The sequence below is a fragment of the Melitaea cinxia genome, chromosome 3, assembly GCF_905220565.1.
Source record: "Melitaea cinxia chromosome 3, ilMelCinx1.1, whole genome shotgun sequence".
Classification (NCBI taxonomy): domain Eukaryota; kingdom Metazoa; phylum Arthropoda; class Insecta; order Lepidoptera; family Nymphalidae; genus Melitaea; species Melitaea cinxia.
The window spans coordinates 15,366,164-15,381,929 of NC_059396.1; the positions used below are offsets into that span (position 1 = coordinate 15,366,164).

General features: G+C 34.1%; 1 protein-coding gene across 1 annotated transcript in view; it reads right to left on the bottom strand.

The window, feature by feature from the left end:
* LOC123669588 (ral guanine nucleotide dissociation stimulator) overlaps positions 1–15,545 on the bottom strand; it is a 31,002-nt gene extending 15,457 nt beyond the window's left edge. Inside the window, exon 1 of the mRNA XM_045603185.1 lies at positions 15,372–15,545. Within this exon, the coding sequence (XP_045459141.1) occupies positions 15,372–15,545 (174 nt within the window). The remainder of the gene's footprint in view (positions 1–15,371) is intronic.
* Between the last annotated feature and the right edge of the window lie 221 nt (positions 15,546–15,766).

A 15,766-nucleotide genomic window follows, 5' to 3' on the forward strand; every position in this document is an offset into this window, starting at 1 on the left:
TACTGAATCATCAACGTATAATTATAAGACTAGACAATCTAAATTAATGTAAAAAAGTACCTACTTTTACTTCAGTGCTTAGGATAGGTAGGTATACAGACAGTAAAGTAAAAAAATCAAAATCTGAGTGAATTTAGTTCAAAATGTTTGATCTGCTTAAAGTAAATATTATAGATTTAATACAAAAGATTAAAAGATATATTACACAATTACAATCATAAAAGAAATGTGAAGTATCAAAATTAAAAAAGCAATAAATAAAGTTTTACATAAGCACAGTAGTTTAACCGTTTGGTATTATTATGAATACCTAATAGCCATCTTAATATAATTAACACGCCGCTAGTAACGTCTTACGTGTTTAGAGAATGGCTTAAGAAGTATAATTACGTTGCAACATTAACCCAGTATGCAATTCAGTTTAAATATGAATTATAAAGAACATAATTTACCATGTTCCTACCCTAAATTTCTGACCTGGTACATTTGTTGAAACAAACTGAAACAGGTCGAGTATGAAATGAGGCCGCAAACCGTAACTGTAGACCGTCTCTCTGCGCGTCAATCAATTTCCTTCCTTTGATAGCAAACGAATAAACGTTTATACAATTTCTACGTAAGATAGAAGGAACATTGAATAGTTTATAACAAACATGTTAACACAAAGTTTGAAATTTTACTTTCTAAGCTTTTTTATTTGTTTTTTTTTTATCTTGAATGAAACATTTAAATGAATTTATGTGATAGAGACGTTTCACAGCTATACATATGTAAATATTAATAAATATATAAAACGTATATTAGAGTTATCTGTGTTTTGCATCTATCCACCTAATAATACATCTCATATTTAATCATGAGATAGACTGATATAGGAATCACTTTAAAGTCGTTACGAGCTCTACTAGTAATATAACAGAATAACAATATTAGTCAATAATGTCCTACTAGTATATAGATGCATAAGCTTGTGAGGATATATGGATGGCTCTATGTATGTTTGATATTCTTTCCCGTAAAAAATATTGAATTAATTGTAGTGAAACCTGGTACGCAATTAGTTTTAGATATAGAATATAACACATGGACTAGTTTTTATTTTAACGAAAAAGCGAAGCTCAGCTTTTAATACATATTTTTGAAATCGGAACAAATTGTTAATTAGTAATATTAGGTATGCGCTAAGTTCCTAGATTCCAAGCGCTATCTTGTTTGTCACTGTCGAACAACGCTTTCTCGAATGTTTATTATGGGCTAGAACAAAATATGTGGCTTTGAGTAACAATTAACATTCACTCAATCGAGATCGAGAAGCAATTAGTGAACGAATCGACATCTAATCTACTTCATTGTCATGTAACGGAACTGAGTGAGAAGCAAATAAGTTTTAGAAAAATAAAAAATACAATATTAACATACATCTTTTTAATCTCTATTCGCTTGTTTGGATTCAATTAGTCTAAGGCTATTGACACAATCGCCTTAGAATACGCTAGAGAGACATATTTTAAAAGAATAAAGTAATAATGAAAATTGAAAGCAAACAAGTAGATTCATATTATGTAATCATGTTTTAAATTTAATTGAAGTAAATAAAATATTTGATAATTTTATGCAAATATATTTGATTCTCTCTCTCTCTCTGAAATCTCTTTGATACTAAAAATATTTTATCATATGCCATTACGACGCCGACGACGGGATTCCATGCGACCTACTACAAACATTTATATAAATGGGGTATAGTCGTATAACAAGCCCCATTAACAGGGTATAAAAATTTCCATGTCATAAGTAGATGCAAAAAAGGCTATACAATAAATAGATGCAAGAAAGGATACAAAAGTAGATGAAATATCATTTAAGGAGACATCTAAATCTGTGCCAGTCTGAATAATAAAATTAACAAACAATATTTTACTTTGAAAACGATCGTAGAGCATGGTTGATGGTATACATAGAAAAGTGTATGAAGATATCACAAGGGCCATACATGGCACTACTTCGACCTTCTACAGCGTTGTTATGGGAGACTTCAACGCTAAAGTGGGAGTACAAGGCCGCGACGGATCGAGCATCGGACCACACGGATTGGGGCACAGGAATCACAGGGGGCAGACGCTTGTCAACTTCCTCGAATCGGAGGGGCTCTTCTTGATGAACTCATTTTTTGAGAAGAAGCCCCAAAGGAGGTGGACATGGCAAAGCCCCGATACTGTGACGAGGAACGAGATAGATTTCATCATAGCGGATAAAAGGCATATATTCAGAGATGTCTCAGTGGTTAACAGGTTTAACACCGGCAGCGACCACCGGCTAGTACGGGGCACTCTGAATATATGTCTCCGAAAGGAGCGGACCCGCTTGATGAAATCTACTCTCCGACCCACGCTGCCCCAAATACTATGTGGCTCCGAGCAGTTTCAGTTGGAACTCCAAAACCGATTCGATTCGCTGGAAACTACTAGCGACGTGGACGAGATAACCGACAACGTGGTGAAGACGGTGTGTACACTGGGTCGCAGGCACTTTCCACCAACAAAGCCAACGAAGCAGTCCAAACTTTCTCCCGAAGCCTTGGATCTGATGCGGCAGAGACGCGAGTTGCCGGCTGCTTCGCCAGAACAGAGGGCTCTTTCCAAGAGGGTACGGAAAATTATTCGCCGAGACTTCCGCTGCTCAAATACGAGAGAGGTTGCTACTCTGATTGAGCAGAATAGGGGGTCCAAAGTTTTCCAAAGACCATTGGGGAGAAGCCTTCTTGCGAAGCTTAAAACAGCAGATGGCAGAACCGTCTGCTCTCGCCCTCAGGTCCGAGAAGAGGTTGAGAATTTTTATGGACAGCTGTACTCGTCGAGCGCACGCAAGCCTGCGACTTGGGACACCGAAGATCCACGGGCACCATTGTTGCGCCATTATTCGGAGTGTATCCCGGACTTCGAAGAGGATGAGATTGGTGCAGCGCTCGGGCAGCTTAAAAACGGAAGGGCCCCGGGGGATGACGGAGTTACCACTGAACTCCTTAAAGCCGCAGGGCGACCTGTCCTGAAAGCCTTGGCAAGACTATTTAACGCCGTCATCCACCGAGGTACCACGCCGGAGGCGTGGTCCAGGAGTGTGGTGGTGCTGTTCTTTAAGAGAGGCGATAAGTCTCTGTTAAAGAATTACAGACCGATCTCACTTCTGAGCCACGTCTATAAGCTGTTTTCGAGGGTTGTTACGAATCGTCTCGCCAGAAGACTCGACGAATTCCAACCACCAGAGCAGGCTGGGTTTCGAAATGGCTACAGCACCGTGGACCACATCCATACTGTTCGGCAGATTATCCAAAAGACGGAAGAATATAATCAACCGCTGTGTATGGCATTTGTGAACTACGAGAAAGCCTTCGACTCCGTCGAGACCTGGGCTGTCCTGGACTCTCTGCAGAGATGTCATGTCGACTGGCGATATATCGAGGTACTAAAATCTATGTACGACGCGGCGACGATGACCGTTCATGTCAATGACCAAAGAACAAGACCTATTTCCCTCCGGCGCGGGGTAAGACAGGGGGATGTAATATCACCGAAACTGTTTACCACTGCGCTAGAGGATGTTTTTAAGACCTTAGATTGGGGGGAACGGGGCATCAACGTCAACGGTGAATTCATCTCTCACCTTCGTTTCGCCGACGATATTGTCATCTTTGCGGAGACGCTGGATGAGTTAGGCCAAATGCTGGCCGGCCTAAACGAGTCCTCCCGACGTGTCGGTCTCTGTATGAACTTGGATAAGACGAAAGTTATGTTTAACAACCAAGTCATACCGATACCGGTATCGGTCGATGGTACCCTTCTCGAAGTTGTTCAGGATTATATTTACCTAGGCCATACTATCCAACTAGGCCGCAACAACTTCGAGAAGGAGGCCGATAGGAGGATTCGGTTGGGCTGGGCGGCGTTTGGCAGACTCCGTCGAGTCTTCACTTCGAAGATTCCGCAATGCTTGAAGACAAAAGTTTTCGAGCAATGCGTCCTGCCTGTGTTAACATACGGAGCCGAGACGTGGACAATGACCAAAGGACTGGTCCACAAGTTTAAAGTCGCTCAACGTGCAATGGAACGGGCTATGCTTGGGGTCTCTCTCAAAGACAGGATTAGAAATGAGACTATCCGCGGGAGAACGAAAGTAACCGACATAGCCCACAGAATTAGCAAGTTGAAGTGGCAGTGGGCTGGTCATCTGTGTCGCAGGACCGATGGCCGTTGGAGTAGACGGGTCCTAGAGTGGAGACCGCGTCTTGGCAAACGCAGTGTGGGACGTCCTCCGGCCCGTTGGACCGACGATCTACGTAAGATTGCCGGTGTAGGCTGGATGAGGATTGCGGAAGACCGGGATGTGTGGCGCGAACTTGGGGAGGCCTATGTCCAGCAGTGGACTGCAATAGGCTGAAGTGAGTGAGAGTGAGTGAGATAGAAAAGTTAACGTTAGCTTATATAAGGCTTATTAACAATAGATAAAAAGAAGGAAAATATACAATGATCAGGTAAATAATTATTTTAACAAAATCTAGAGCAAAATTTTGCTTTTACAATTGTACTAAAGCTGTTCAACGATCGATCAATGACATCCGAGTTATAATATTTAACTGAGGTACTGCGCAGCAGGAATTTCCTACTCAAAATATGGAGCAGCCCGACTGGGGTAGTAGTACCTCGACCTTACAGAAGACCACAGCTAAATAATACTGTTTTCAAGCAGTATTGTGTTCCTGTTGGTGAGTAAGGTGACCAGAGCTCCTGGGGGGATTGGGGATTGCTGCGCGCATGCGCGCGATGTTATAATGAGATATATGGGTCGGCAACGCGCTTGCGATGCTTCTGGTGTTGCAGGTGTCTATAAGCTACGGTGATCTCTTACCATCAGGTGAGCCGTACGCTTGTTTGCCGACCTAGTGATATAAAAAAAAATATCCTACCAATTTCTTCAATTCAGTAACGGTAAAATGTTGTCAATTTAAAACACATTTTCATGAAGAATAAATATATTTAGAAGCTAACACCACGCTGCTCAACACGACTTATATTCAACAAAGGTCAGCTCAATTTCTCAACAACACTGCTGATCTACAGCCACCTGCAACTTTGGTGAATTTCTATTTATATTACACGCCATTGCTCATCTCATCGTCAGTAACATAACTACGTTATTTTGTCTTCCATTACAAAGGTCTTTTGAAATAAAAGACATTTCTAATTTAAAACTCGCCTATAACATTTAATTGTTACTAGGCAACCAAGGGAAAACGACTATGAAAACACCTGTAATATATCTTTTCCACTAATATCAATAGGAACTGTCATAATTTAAAGTGAACAGAACTCAATTTATGTGAATTTAATAATGTAAAATTGTGAGTCTATGAGAATAACCATCCATCATGTCACATGAATCGTGTTCGAATGATAAATTAGTGATCGACTAAAGAAAAATCAAAGATAATAGTTTTAAAAGCATTGCATACATATGCCTAATGCTTAAATTACAGTTATGGTTTATTATTATTAGAAATATTAGTCAATAAAAAATAATGTGTAATTTTTTTTACAACCTAGAAAGTTAGAACTAAAACTTTCTAAAACATTTTAAAACCAGTTTTTGCGATTTAAAACTTTTTCCCGGAATTAAGTTTTTCTATATAGCCTATGGTCGACTAGAAACAATTCTAATAAAAATATGATATCTATAAAATATTTTAGATTAATCAATAGAAATACTTAAAATTTGAACTAGAAACAATAAGAAAGTGTATAGTATGCAGTTTCAGAGTACTAACCTACTTGAGTACTGTAAAAATCTGCTTTGAATTATAATAAAAAATACATTTTACCTGCTTGAGGGTATCTTTAGATTTTCCATGGGTCTCTACGCAACTATTTTTACAATATACCTTCATAAGTATATAAAAGTACGAGTAAAGGTTATCATCCTTTTCCATCCTGTAAAGGTGAGGCTTTCATTAAGTATTATTAGCAATGTTACGCCTTACTTTTTTGTATAAAATAAGAGATAAAAAAGAAGCGAAATTGACTAAAAATACTACTCATTTTAATCATTAATTGGCTTGTAAAATTAACGCTAGCCTAATTTATCTTTTAATGAATTATGAAGGTCGCCTTCGTTAAAAAAAGATGTGGCTTTAAACATCCAACTCGTCGAGTACCGGTAAATGAGTCTACAATGATGTCTGATGTCAATGAAATACGGAAATATCGTTCCCATAGCGGCAGACGTTGATAGACATTAAATGCAGACAATTAAGTCTATCAGGCTGCATTTCAATACATACGGCTTTGAATAGTACGTTTTAAATTATATTTTACAAGCTATAATAAAGAATATCTTCCAGAGGCGTCCACAATAAACACACGGAAACTTTTTCTACAAATTAACATCTTTTTATATTTATCATATTTAATTTGTACACAGAGTTAATTTATATTTACATATCTTAACAGTAATACTAACTGTTTGTGTAACACAGTTTTAGTCCGAGACACAGTTACATTTAAATTTATTGTTGCTATATATAAACCGCCCTGGTATAATGGTGCGTGTGTCATTTACGCGCCTACACACCAATGTTTTGCGGGTTCGATCCCGCTCGGAATAGTTATTTATATATGTACAAATATTTCTTTCCGGTTTGGATGTCTGTCCTTGTGGTTCAACCCACCCTACCTCGCAGAGCACATTAAGCAATCGGTCCCGGTTGTTATCATAAGCACCTGATAGCGATCTTTACTCATAGTATATATGTACAAATCCGCCAACCAGCAGTGGAGCAGCGTGGTAGATTAAGTTCCGAGCCTTCTTCTACATGGCGAAAGAGGCCTATGCCCAGCAGTGGGATGTTACGAAGCTGAATCGTGATCGTGCTCGTTGTTATATACAATCTATTTCAAATCATTAAGGTATATTTAAATTTTAGTTTTTTTCACAATATTACATTGGAATACATAGCACGTCACAATCTATTGGAAACTTTCTGTAACAAGCACAAATATCGATCTGTAATAAAATAGCTTCTATAAAAAGCAGATTCCACGAAAGACACGACACGTTTCCGCCCACAACACCCCATGCCTCCCTTTGCAATTTACCTACTTACTCATTTTAAGTGCATCGATCATATCGAAGGGCTATATGAATAATAACATTATATTGATACATAATAGATTTAACCGAGGTAGGACATAGTAGGAAATATCCTGCTCATAATCTGAAGCCCTACTGGGGAAGTACCTCGACCTTACACAAGATCATAACTAAATAATAATGCTTTCAAACAGTTTTGTGTTTCTGTGGTGGGTACGGTGACCAGAACTCCTGGGGATGGTCAAGGATAGGGTCGACAACACGCTTGCGATACTTCTGGTGTTGCGTGCGTAATAGTATATTAAAAAAATATTATTAATAATTGGTTTGGTCATTATATTGAACAGACAATTGTGAAATAATTTCGGTTCTATAGTAAAAAATCTCATATTTATTATGATTCAACTATATTTACTTAAAATTAATGAATATAGCAAGCTAATTTAATCGCAATGTGCTGTACTGCTAGTGTATTTTATTTTATTACTTTTTAGTTTTTATTTATTTATTAGTACTATTCAATTTTTGTTTTTTTTTTTTATTCTATTTAAATATTCTTATAATTAGTGAGATCTCTACATATGTTGCATTGAATGTTGTTTTACTCGTGAAAGTTTTGTTGGTTATTATAAAATTATAATGTAGGTAAATATGAACACATGGATTTGTTCATTATTATATTTTTATAATGAAAAGTACTATTTTTTTAACTATTATATTTTTTTTATTTTACAAAGATTTTATGATAATTTTTTTAGGTATAAAAATTAATTAACTTAGTTTTAAATATTACAAGTAAAGGATCTAATTTTAATTCTTTGATTCATATTTTATCTTTTTCCATTAATATAATTTACTTACCTAATTGTGTTTTGTGGCAATCATTTTTACTAAATTAAGTTATTATATAACATGACAATGCTAACAATTTAATATGAATAACGTTATATTCAAAGTTGCATTTTTTTAAGTTACCTTTTGAAGCCATTAATTAAAAAGAATAGATAAATAATATTCATGGATAGGTACGCTGTGATATTCGATGTGTATTCTGTTGGTATTGTATTATTACTTTTGTTCTATAGGTAGTATTACATTATTATATATAGGGCCGTTAAGTCAGATTCCTAACAGTTATCTGTGTAAATGTAACTCGATAATATATTAAAAAATAAATTAAATTAATTTTTTTTGCTGAAAAACTAGTAAAAATGTTGAAAATATATTTGATTTCATTTAATACAAATGTCATAACAAATGCAGTTTTGCATTTGGCTCAAAGCCAAAATCGATTCTCAATCAACTTTTTAGTTAAAACTTATAACATTATTACAAACGTTTGCGGAAGGTTATTTCTTATTTCAATAAGGTTTTCTGCAAAATAAAATAAGTCTTCGAAAGGACAAAAAGTAAATCTAGTTATTTTAAAAAGGCTAGACTAGAGTCTTCAGTTTACTTTTACGTTACTTTTATTTTGAATTATTTTACTCCACTTACAATAAGTGGTTAAGTTTCACATTGATGTTGATTTGAAATGTATGCGAATGTTGATTTTGAAAACGTAATTTTAAATGTACCCGTAGTCTCGCAACTTCGTGTCCGGTTTCCGTCGATTCACGCCTAACAAGAATTTCCGCAGTGACAGCAAAAACAATCAATTTGCCACAGATTACATAACACATAGCCGCTTAGAGAAAACTAGGTATAACTAGAAATGTAACAACAATTAGATTATATTTCGTACAAACATTGTCACTGCTTGTGCTAAATAATTTACATGTCTAAAGGTGTATTTATAGACGTGGTTGGATGATAAGATGAATCCAATTTCCATTTTTAAATTGTTACATACATATGATAAAGAGATAGCAAATAATATGCTGGGGTACACTACAAAGCGGCAAGCGTGACCGACGCGCTCGGTTGCCGCTACTGGCAAGTTCTGCGTACCGAGTTCACGACGACATGACGACTGACATGACCTGAACTATGTAAGTCTTTTTAAAATCTTATACAACATAAATTATGAACGGAGTAATTAATTTACTACGCCAAAATAAAATTCACTACATAGTCAAATAATTTCACTTTTGCTCCTTGGTCGTGCTATAAAAGTAACATATTGGGTAATAAATATGTCATAATACTCGAAATTCGACTAAAATTTTTGAATCAGATTTCATAAGATTTGACATTTTAATTATGTTTTCTGACAAATAAAATATCGATTAAAATTATGAATAACATTGTTACCTATAACATCTTACAACGGTCACCCAAACCATATCATAAACAACATCATAAACAACAATTAAAAAGTTGTCGACCTCTTATTTACTATACGATTGTAATAATGGAAATGAATTATATTTGAATCAGTTTAAGCGTTAAGTAGACACAAAAGAAATCAAATTATTGTAGGTACGAAACTGGTCTAAATAGGCCTTTACATATTATACATATAGCAAGTAAAATTTAACTAATCAAATGTAAAAATAACATGCTTATTTGACCATCCGTCGTCTTCTTTCTTTACATGATTGTTATAAAAAAACTTTAATGTAAAAATTATAAATAAGTAGATGTTCTTAGAATTACATCAGTAACAAGAACTGCTTTAAAAAATATGTAATAGACTAAAATTACGTACGATAATGAATAAAAAATAACAATTAGTGGAAGTGTTTGTAAAAACTTGAGTCAGAAACAATGGAATCAGCTGAGCTGAGACTGGACGCGCAGGTCGTCGCCCCCGACACCTAAGCTGTAAGCAATCGATAGCATTGAGAGCGTCGTCGTCCCGGTTATAGGGTTACCGACGGGTTCCTAGTTTAACGTCGAATTATACATATATTTTTTTAACCTTAAGTACTGTTTTAATACATCTTTTTAACATAATTAAAATTTTATTACAAATACTCAAAAATTCGTTTATTTTCTTTAAAAATAACATTGATGAAGTCTGATTTAAACAAATATACCTACGTAGAATAATATTAAACATTTGAGAAGAATTTATTATAATAAAACTAATTTCGATAAACTACTACTACTATATACCTACTCACTTAAGATAAAATCTGATAAAGAGTTCATACTAATGCAACGGCAAAAACAAGTTTGCTAACTTATATTTAAGACAAATGTCAATATTCTTATAACTCGGGATCCATAAATATGTCTAAAAGTACTTGCGGTATGACTGTATGTACATATGCGGTGCAATTAACAAGAAACTACCTTGTTTCACGGATGACACGGCGCGATGAATCATGACATACTTTAAGAACAACAAAATTGATTTGATACCTACATCATTGTGTAAAAATCCTTTGATAACACGAGGAAAAATAAATCTAACTAGTGGTCACCCAGATGTCGAAATACAACCATAATTAATTTAAATTATAAGTTTCAACCAAAGAGTATAATTATATGCGTGTGTGTTAAATACACGGTAGTATGTGTAATGTCTTTTATTTTTATTTTTATGTTAAAGAAACATCAGCATTTTGCACTCCTCTCTATATAAACAATAAGTGTGCGAAATTTCATCCTTCTCCGTCCGCGCCATTTTCGTAAAAAGGCGTACAAGGTTTTTGCTTCACGTATATATAGATATATATATATGGATTCTTTTGCATAAAATTAATAAAATTCAATGCTTTAATAAACGAAGTATATAAATTAAAGATAATTATTATTACACACATAAAACCACATACATTTTATATACTTTTACAACCGGGGTATTGTCAGTGATAGGAATGTACAACACATGATACAAAAACATTAATATCGTTCTGCTTACTGATGATTAATGTAACTCAAGGTTTACTAGAGTATTGTTTTTCCTGACAATCATATACTGTATAAATTACGCACTATTACGTATATTCGTCAATTCATAGAATTATTTCATACGTACATTAAACATGACTTTTAAAATAAAGAGGAAAAGTTTGATTATAACAAGAAAAACACAGAAAAGCAAATGACGAGGCTACGCATCTACTCGTAAGCTCGCATTTCTAACATTATATACGCTCTATGTATTACGGCCCTTAAGCACGACTGGCATAGAGCGGCTGAGTCCCGACCTATCCCATTGAACCGTCCCTCAGCAATTTGCTGAATTGAATTACGCAGAGACTCATCATATGATTGAAGCATGAGATTTAATATTTTTTTTCTCCTTGTCATAAAGAAATTTCCTTATTATGCGACACAACCAGACCTACACAGTTTTGCCTGCCTTTATAGTTTAGCAAAAATGCCAAAGCAAATTATACCATACATATATATAAATAATACTACTGCCTCCTAAATGTATACTAAGCCTCAATACATTCCTAACAGCTGTCCCGGATTTCAAGCAAGCACTCCTAAACGTACAGACATAGAAGCGTAGATATAAGCCTGCAATGCTAACGAAGCCTGCAAAAGGTACATCCGAAGTAATTTATAGAACATAGATATTAGATATGGTCCGAAATTTGTTTTACATTTGGTTTGAGTGAATTTCATCAGTTAAACATTATCGGCATGAAGGTTTAGTGCGAGAGTATATTAAAATAGCTCAAATGCTTTTTCAGTTAAATAGTCACATTGTAGTCGAAGACAAATGTCTTAGTAGTTTATTAACATTTAGCAACACACTTTGCAATTCAATCTTGTTATAAAATCTTATCCGACAAACTTTAGACTTAAACGACATATTGTATTCTTCTGTATAAGAATGAACTATAAAACTTCAGAATTAGCAATGATTTATTTTATCTATTACTTTTTCATTCTTGTTAATTTCATGCTATGAAAAGTTGCTCGGCATATATTGAGTTACAAATGTAAACAATAATAAATTGAGAGAAAATCAAAATATTAATATTGATTTATAGAAAAACGTGTGTATAAAGCAATTTTTATTCCAACCTATCTACTGTTTTAATCGATCTTTCGGTAGCAGACCGTCATACTGATATCTGTCTCGTTTAGTAGTTGTACTGTTGCATATTGCGAGTATGGTGTACGCAACAATAACCCTAGTGCACATGTACAATGAATTTCTATACGTCACCATCAACAATAGGGAATGTACTAGAAGTTCGGCCTAACATTTTTCGAAGTTATACTTCTTTTGGTGCGATAGGGAAAAATGATGAGAGTAATTTTTTACGATGCGCGCGCACACCGTAACAAAAAACCGAGACCGGAGTTTTCTAGTCAACGAAGATGAAGGTAGCTAGCTACATAGATTTTTTTTTACTTGATCTATGGCTAGCTAGTATAATTTCTTACGTGTGTACATAAGTAAAAACACACTTTTTTTTTCAAACAAACATTTCGACGAGATTCATATTCCATACAAGCAACGTTTGATAACTGATCATTCATACATACGCAAATAAAGAATGATTAAAAGACGCGTTTAACGCGATATTTTAAATTCTCAATCGAATATTCGCACAGATTTTGTTGTACCAAATATCTGCTACGTATTATTTTCAACAGCCTTAAACTAATTTACTTAAAAGAACATATTATCTTAATACCCTTGTATAAACAAGCATATTTAAATATGTTAAAAGTTTATGCCAAAGTATAAAACGCAAAACTTGTTTGTAAAAGTAATTTATTTCAAAAGTATTTAGATATTTTTTATATAAAAGCAAATTAACATGATAGTAATGTATTATAGGTGTCAAACAACAACAAACAGAGCTCATAGTTTAACGTTTTAAATGGGAATTTTGTCCTATAACTTTTATACTTGTTGAAATCGTAAGTTAAAATCGGATCGGGTTATTAATAGTTTATCAGTCTTATTATACTAGTCTTTTTAATTATACATGTACGGCTATGTAACATTGTATGTTTATAGAAATAAAATCATATTTTTTTGTTACCTAATGCTTTACCAAAATTCTAATCCGATTTACATAGACTTTTCACTTCAAAGTCTAGAAATAAATAGTATTATGCCGGACACTAATGTTCTGGCTAAATACATACAAATACAAATAAACAGTGCAATTTTCTTCGATTTGGGTAGGCATGTAGTGTAACCGGAAATTTGTCAGTTGTTAGTTCAGCTAAATAAACATATAAAACCTCTTTTTTGTATAATTTTAACTGTTATGGTTTGCCATTTAACTTTGATAATTTAGATCACTCATTTAAGATAAAAAACAACTTGGGATTACATTTAATAAAACATTTAGGTAATATGTTTAATTTTTGAACCACTGCGTCTTCTGTAATATTAACTAAATTACAGCGTACGAAAATATAAATTTAACAAATAATGTCCAATTAAAACGGTGGTATGAATGATAACGTCAGTTTTCCTTTGATATGCATATTAAACTATAAATGTTAAATATAATAGTAAAATTATGCTCAGTTACCCAATACGGTTATTTTCTTTTATCACAGGATTGTTAAAATATCGATGACGAACAGAAGCAACAACAGTTACATATAAACAAACTCCATCGGTTGTGCATACATTGGAATAAATATTTTTTTTTAAATTTATTTATCAAATAAACAATATTGTACATATTTAATATAAATAGCATTAAAAACCACGCAGGTTTATGACAATGCTATTTAGTAACCAATGAACGCATATGAAGACGCAGATGAAGCAAGCTGGCAAATTCAAATAAAAAGATACACACAACCAAATACAATAGTATCCAGAAAGTAATTTTTAAGTTTATTTTTTAAGTTAATTGGTGTAATACTTTCAATCAATTTTGATGGTAGGTCATTTATTAGTCTAGGCACTAAATAAGCTGTAGTTCGCTCACCATATAGCGATAGCACGGGTGTAAGTAGGGTGTTTAACATGTTACCAGAATTTTTGATTTGAATAATTCCTTTAACATTATATACTTAAATTGAATGTTAACTGGTAAGATATTACAATGTTTAAAAAATTTTAGGTCATCATCACAGTGTTTATGTCTATCCTTAAAATTTAAAATGGCTTTAATTATTTTTATTTGAAGTTTCAAGATTCTTTCAGTGTATGTTTTATAAGTCCGTCGTAGAAAAAAATAAAATAATAATAAAATAAAATAATGAATAATGAAATCATTTGTTTGTTTGTAATGTTAATACTAATGTGTGTAATGATTCGTCATACGTTTATGTGTTATCAAAGTGAACTAGTAATTTTTATTCCATATTTAAATTAACGTAGTCACAAAATTAAAAATATGTAGCATAAACGACGCAAAAAATAATTATATTGGTACTAGAAAATTAATGTAGTATATGGGCAATCCATAAATTTCGTCGTACGAATTTCACGATTTTTTGACCCCTCACCCGTTCTTTGTCACAGTTGATCACATTTATGAGATTCCTACCGCTACCTAGTATGATGTCACATAGTTTGCAATTTCACGCCCAAAAATAATTATTAAATTAAAGCATCAGTTTCGACATTGTTTTTATTTTTATTAAAAATTTTTTGCAAAAAAATCAACAGCAATCAAACATACGTATGAAATGTCAATTCGAGAACAAATTATTTTGCAATGAAATAAACAGCAATCAAACATACGTATGAAATGTCAATTCGAGAACAAAACTCTTTAAACTTTATTTTTGAGGTTAATCGTTAATAAGTACATATGTAGTTCAAAAATAACAATTTAACAATTAGGCATTTACATATTTTTTTGAAATATAATATCACAACATTTTGTTCCCCTCCCCACCCCTTGTTACACAATGTCACACTTCGTCAATCTACCTCTGTCTTAACGCAGTACATAAATTGATGGTTCAATTATGATGGCTCCTTATTATTAAAGTACACTTTAGTAGATTTTTAGAATCAGGCAGAATCAATAGCATGTGTTACCAACACATTCACTTTTTAAAACTGATCTGATTATATTTGTGAGTGACGAATAAATAAATAAACGCTTCACCCTCAACAACCCTACTATAATTTTCTCCTGTGTCCAGAAATACACACAATACACAAGCACAAATGCCCAGATCACGATAAACATCTATATGGCCAATAAAATTTTTTTCATGTGCGGGATCGAACCCGCGACTGACAGCGCAACATACAGTACTATGACCGCTGCGCCAACGCGTCGTCAAAGCATTGATGTTATCGAGGATTGTTGAAGTTATCTTCAGTAGTTCACACTAAATTTATTTCTCTTATTTCCAATGCGCATTAGACAAGGATCGCAACTAACCTTGACATACCACCGTGTTTGTGATTTGCGATTTTTGGTGCGGCGGCGCTCCGTGCTGCGTTGATCGCGTTGGTGCGCTGGCGACCGCAATGCATGGCACTTGGCCGCCAGGGCTTTGGTACGTTCCGCCAGCGAATGCCGGAACTCGCCCCCGGCACACCCCCGCACCAGCATTTCTCAACTTGTCGTTACCACGTTCGTTATCATCACCCCAGTCATCTCACCAATATTGTCACACATGACTTACTTCAACTTTCAGTGATGTGAAAATTCAATCACAATTTTTATTTAATATTTGTCGATGCCAAGATTTCAATTATAATAGTAACTGCAAAGTTGATTATAATTTGCTATAAAACCCAGTATAATAAGAAATTACAGACTACAATAGCAGT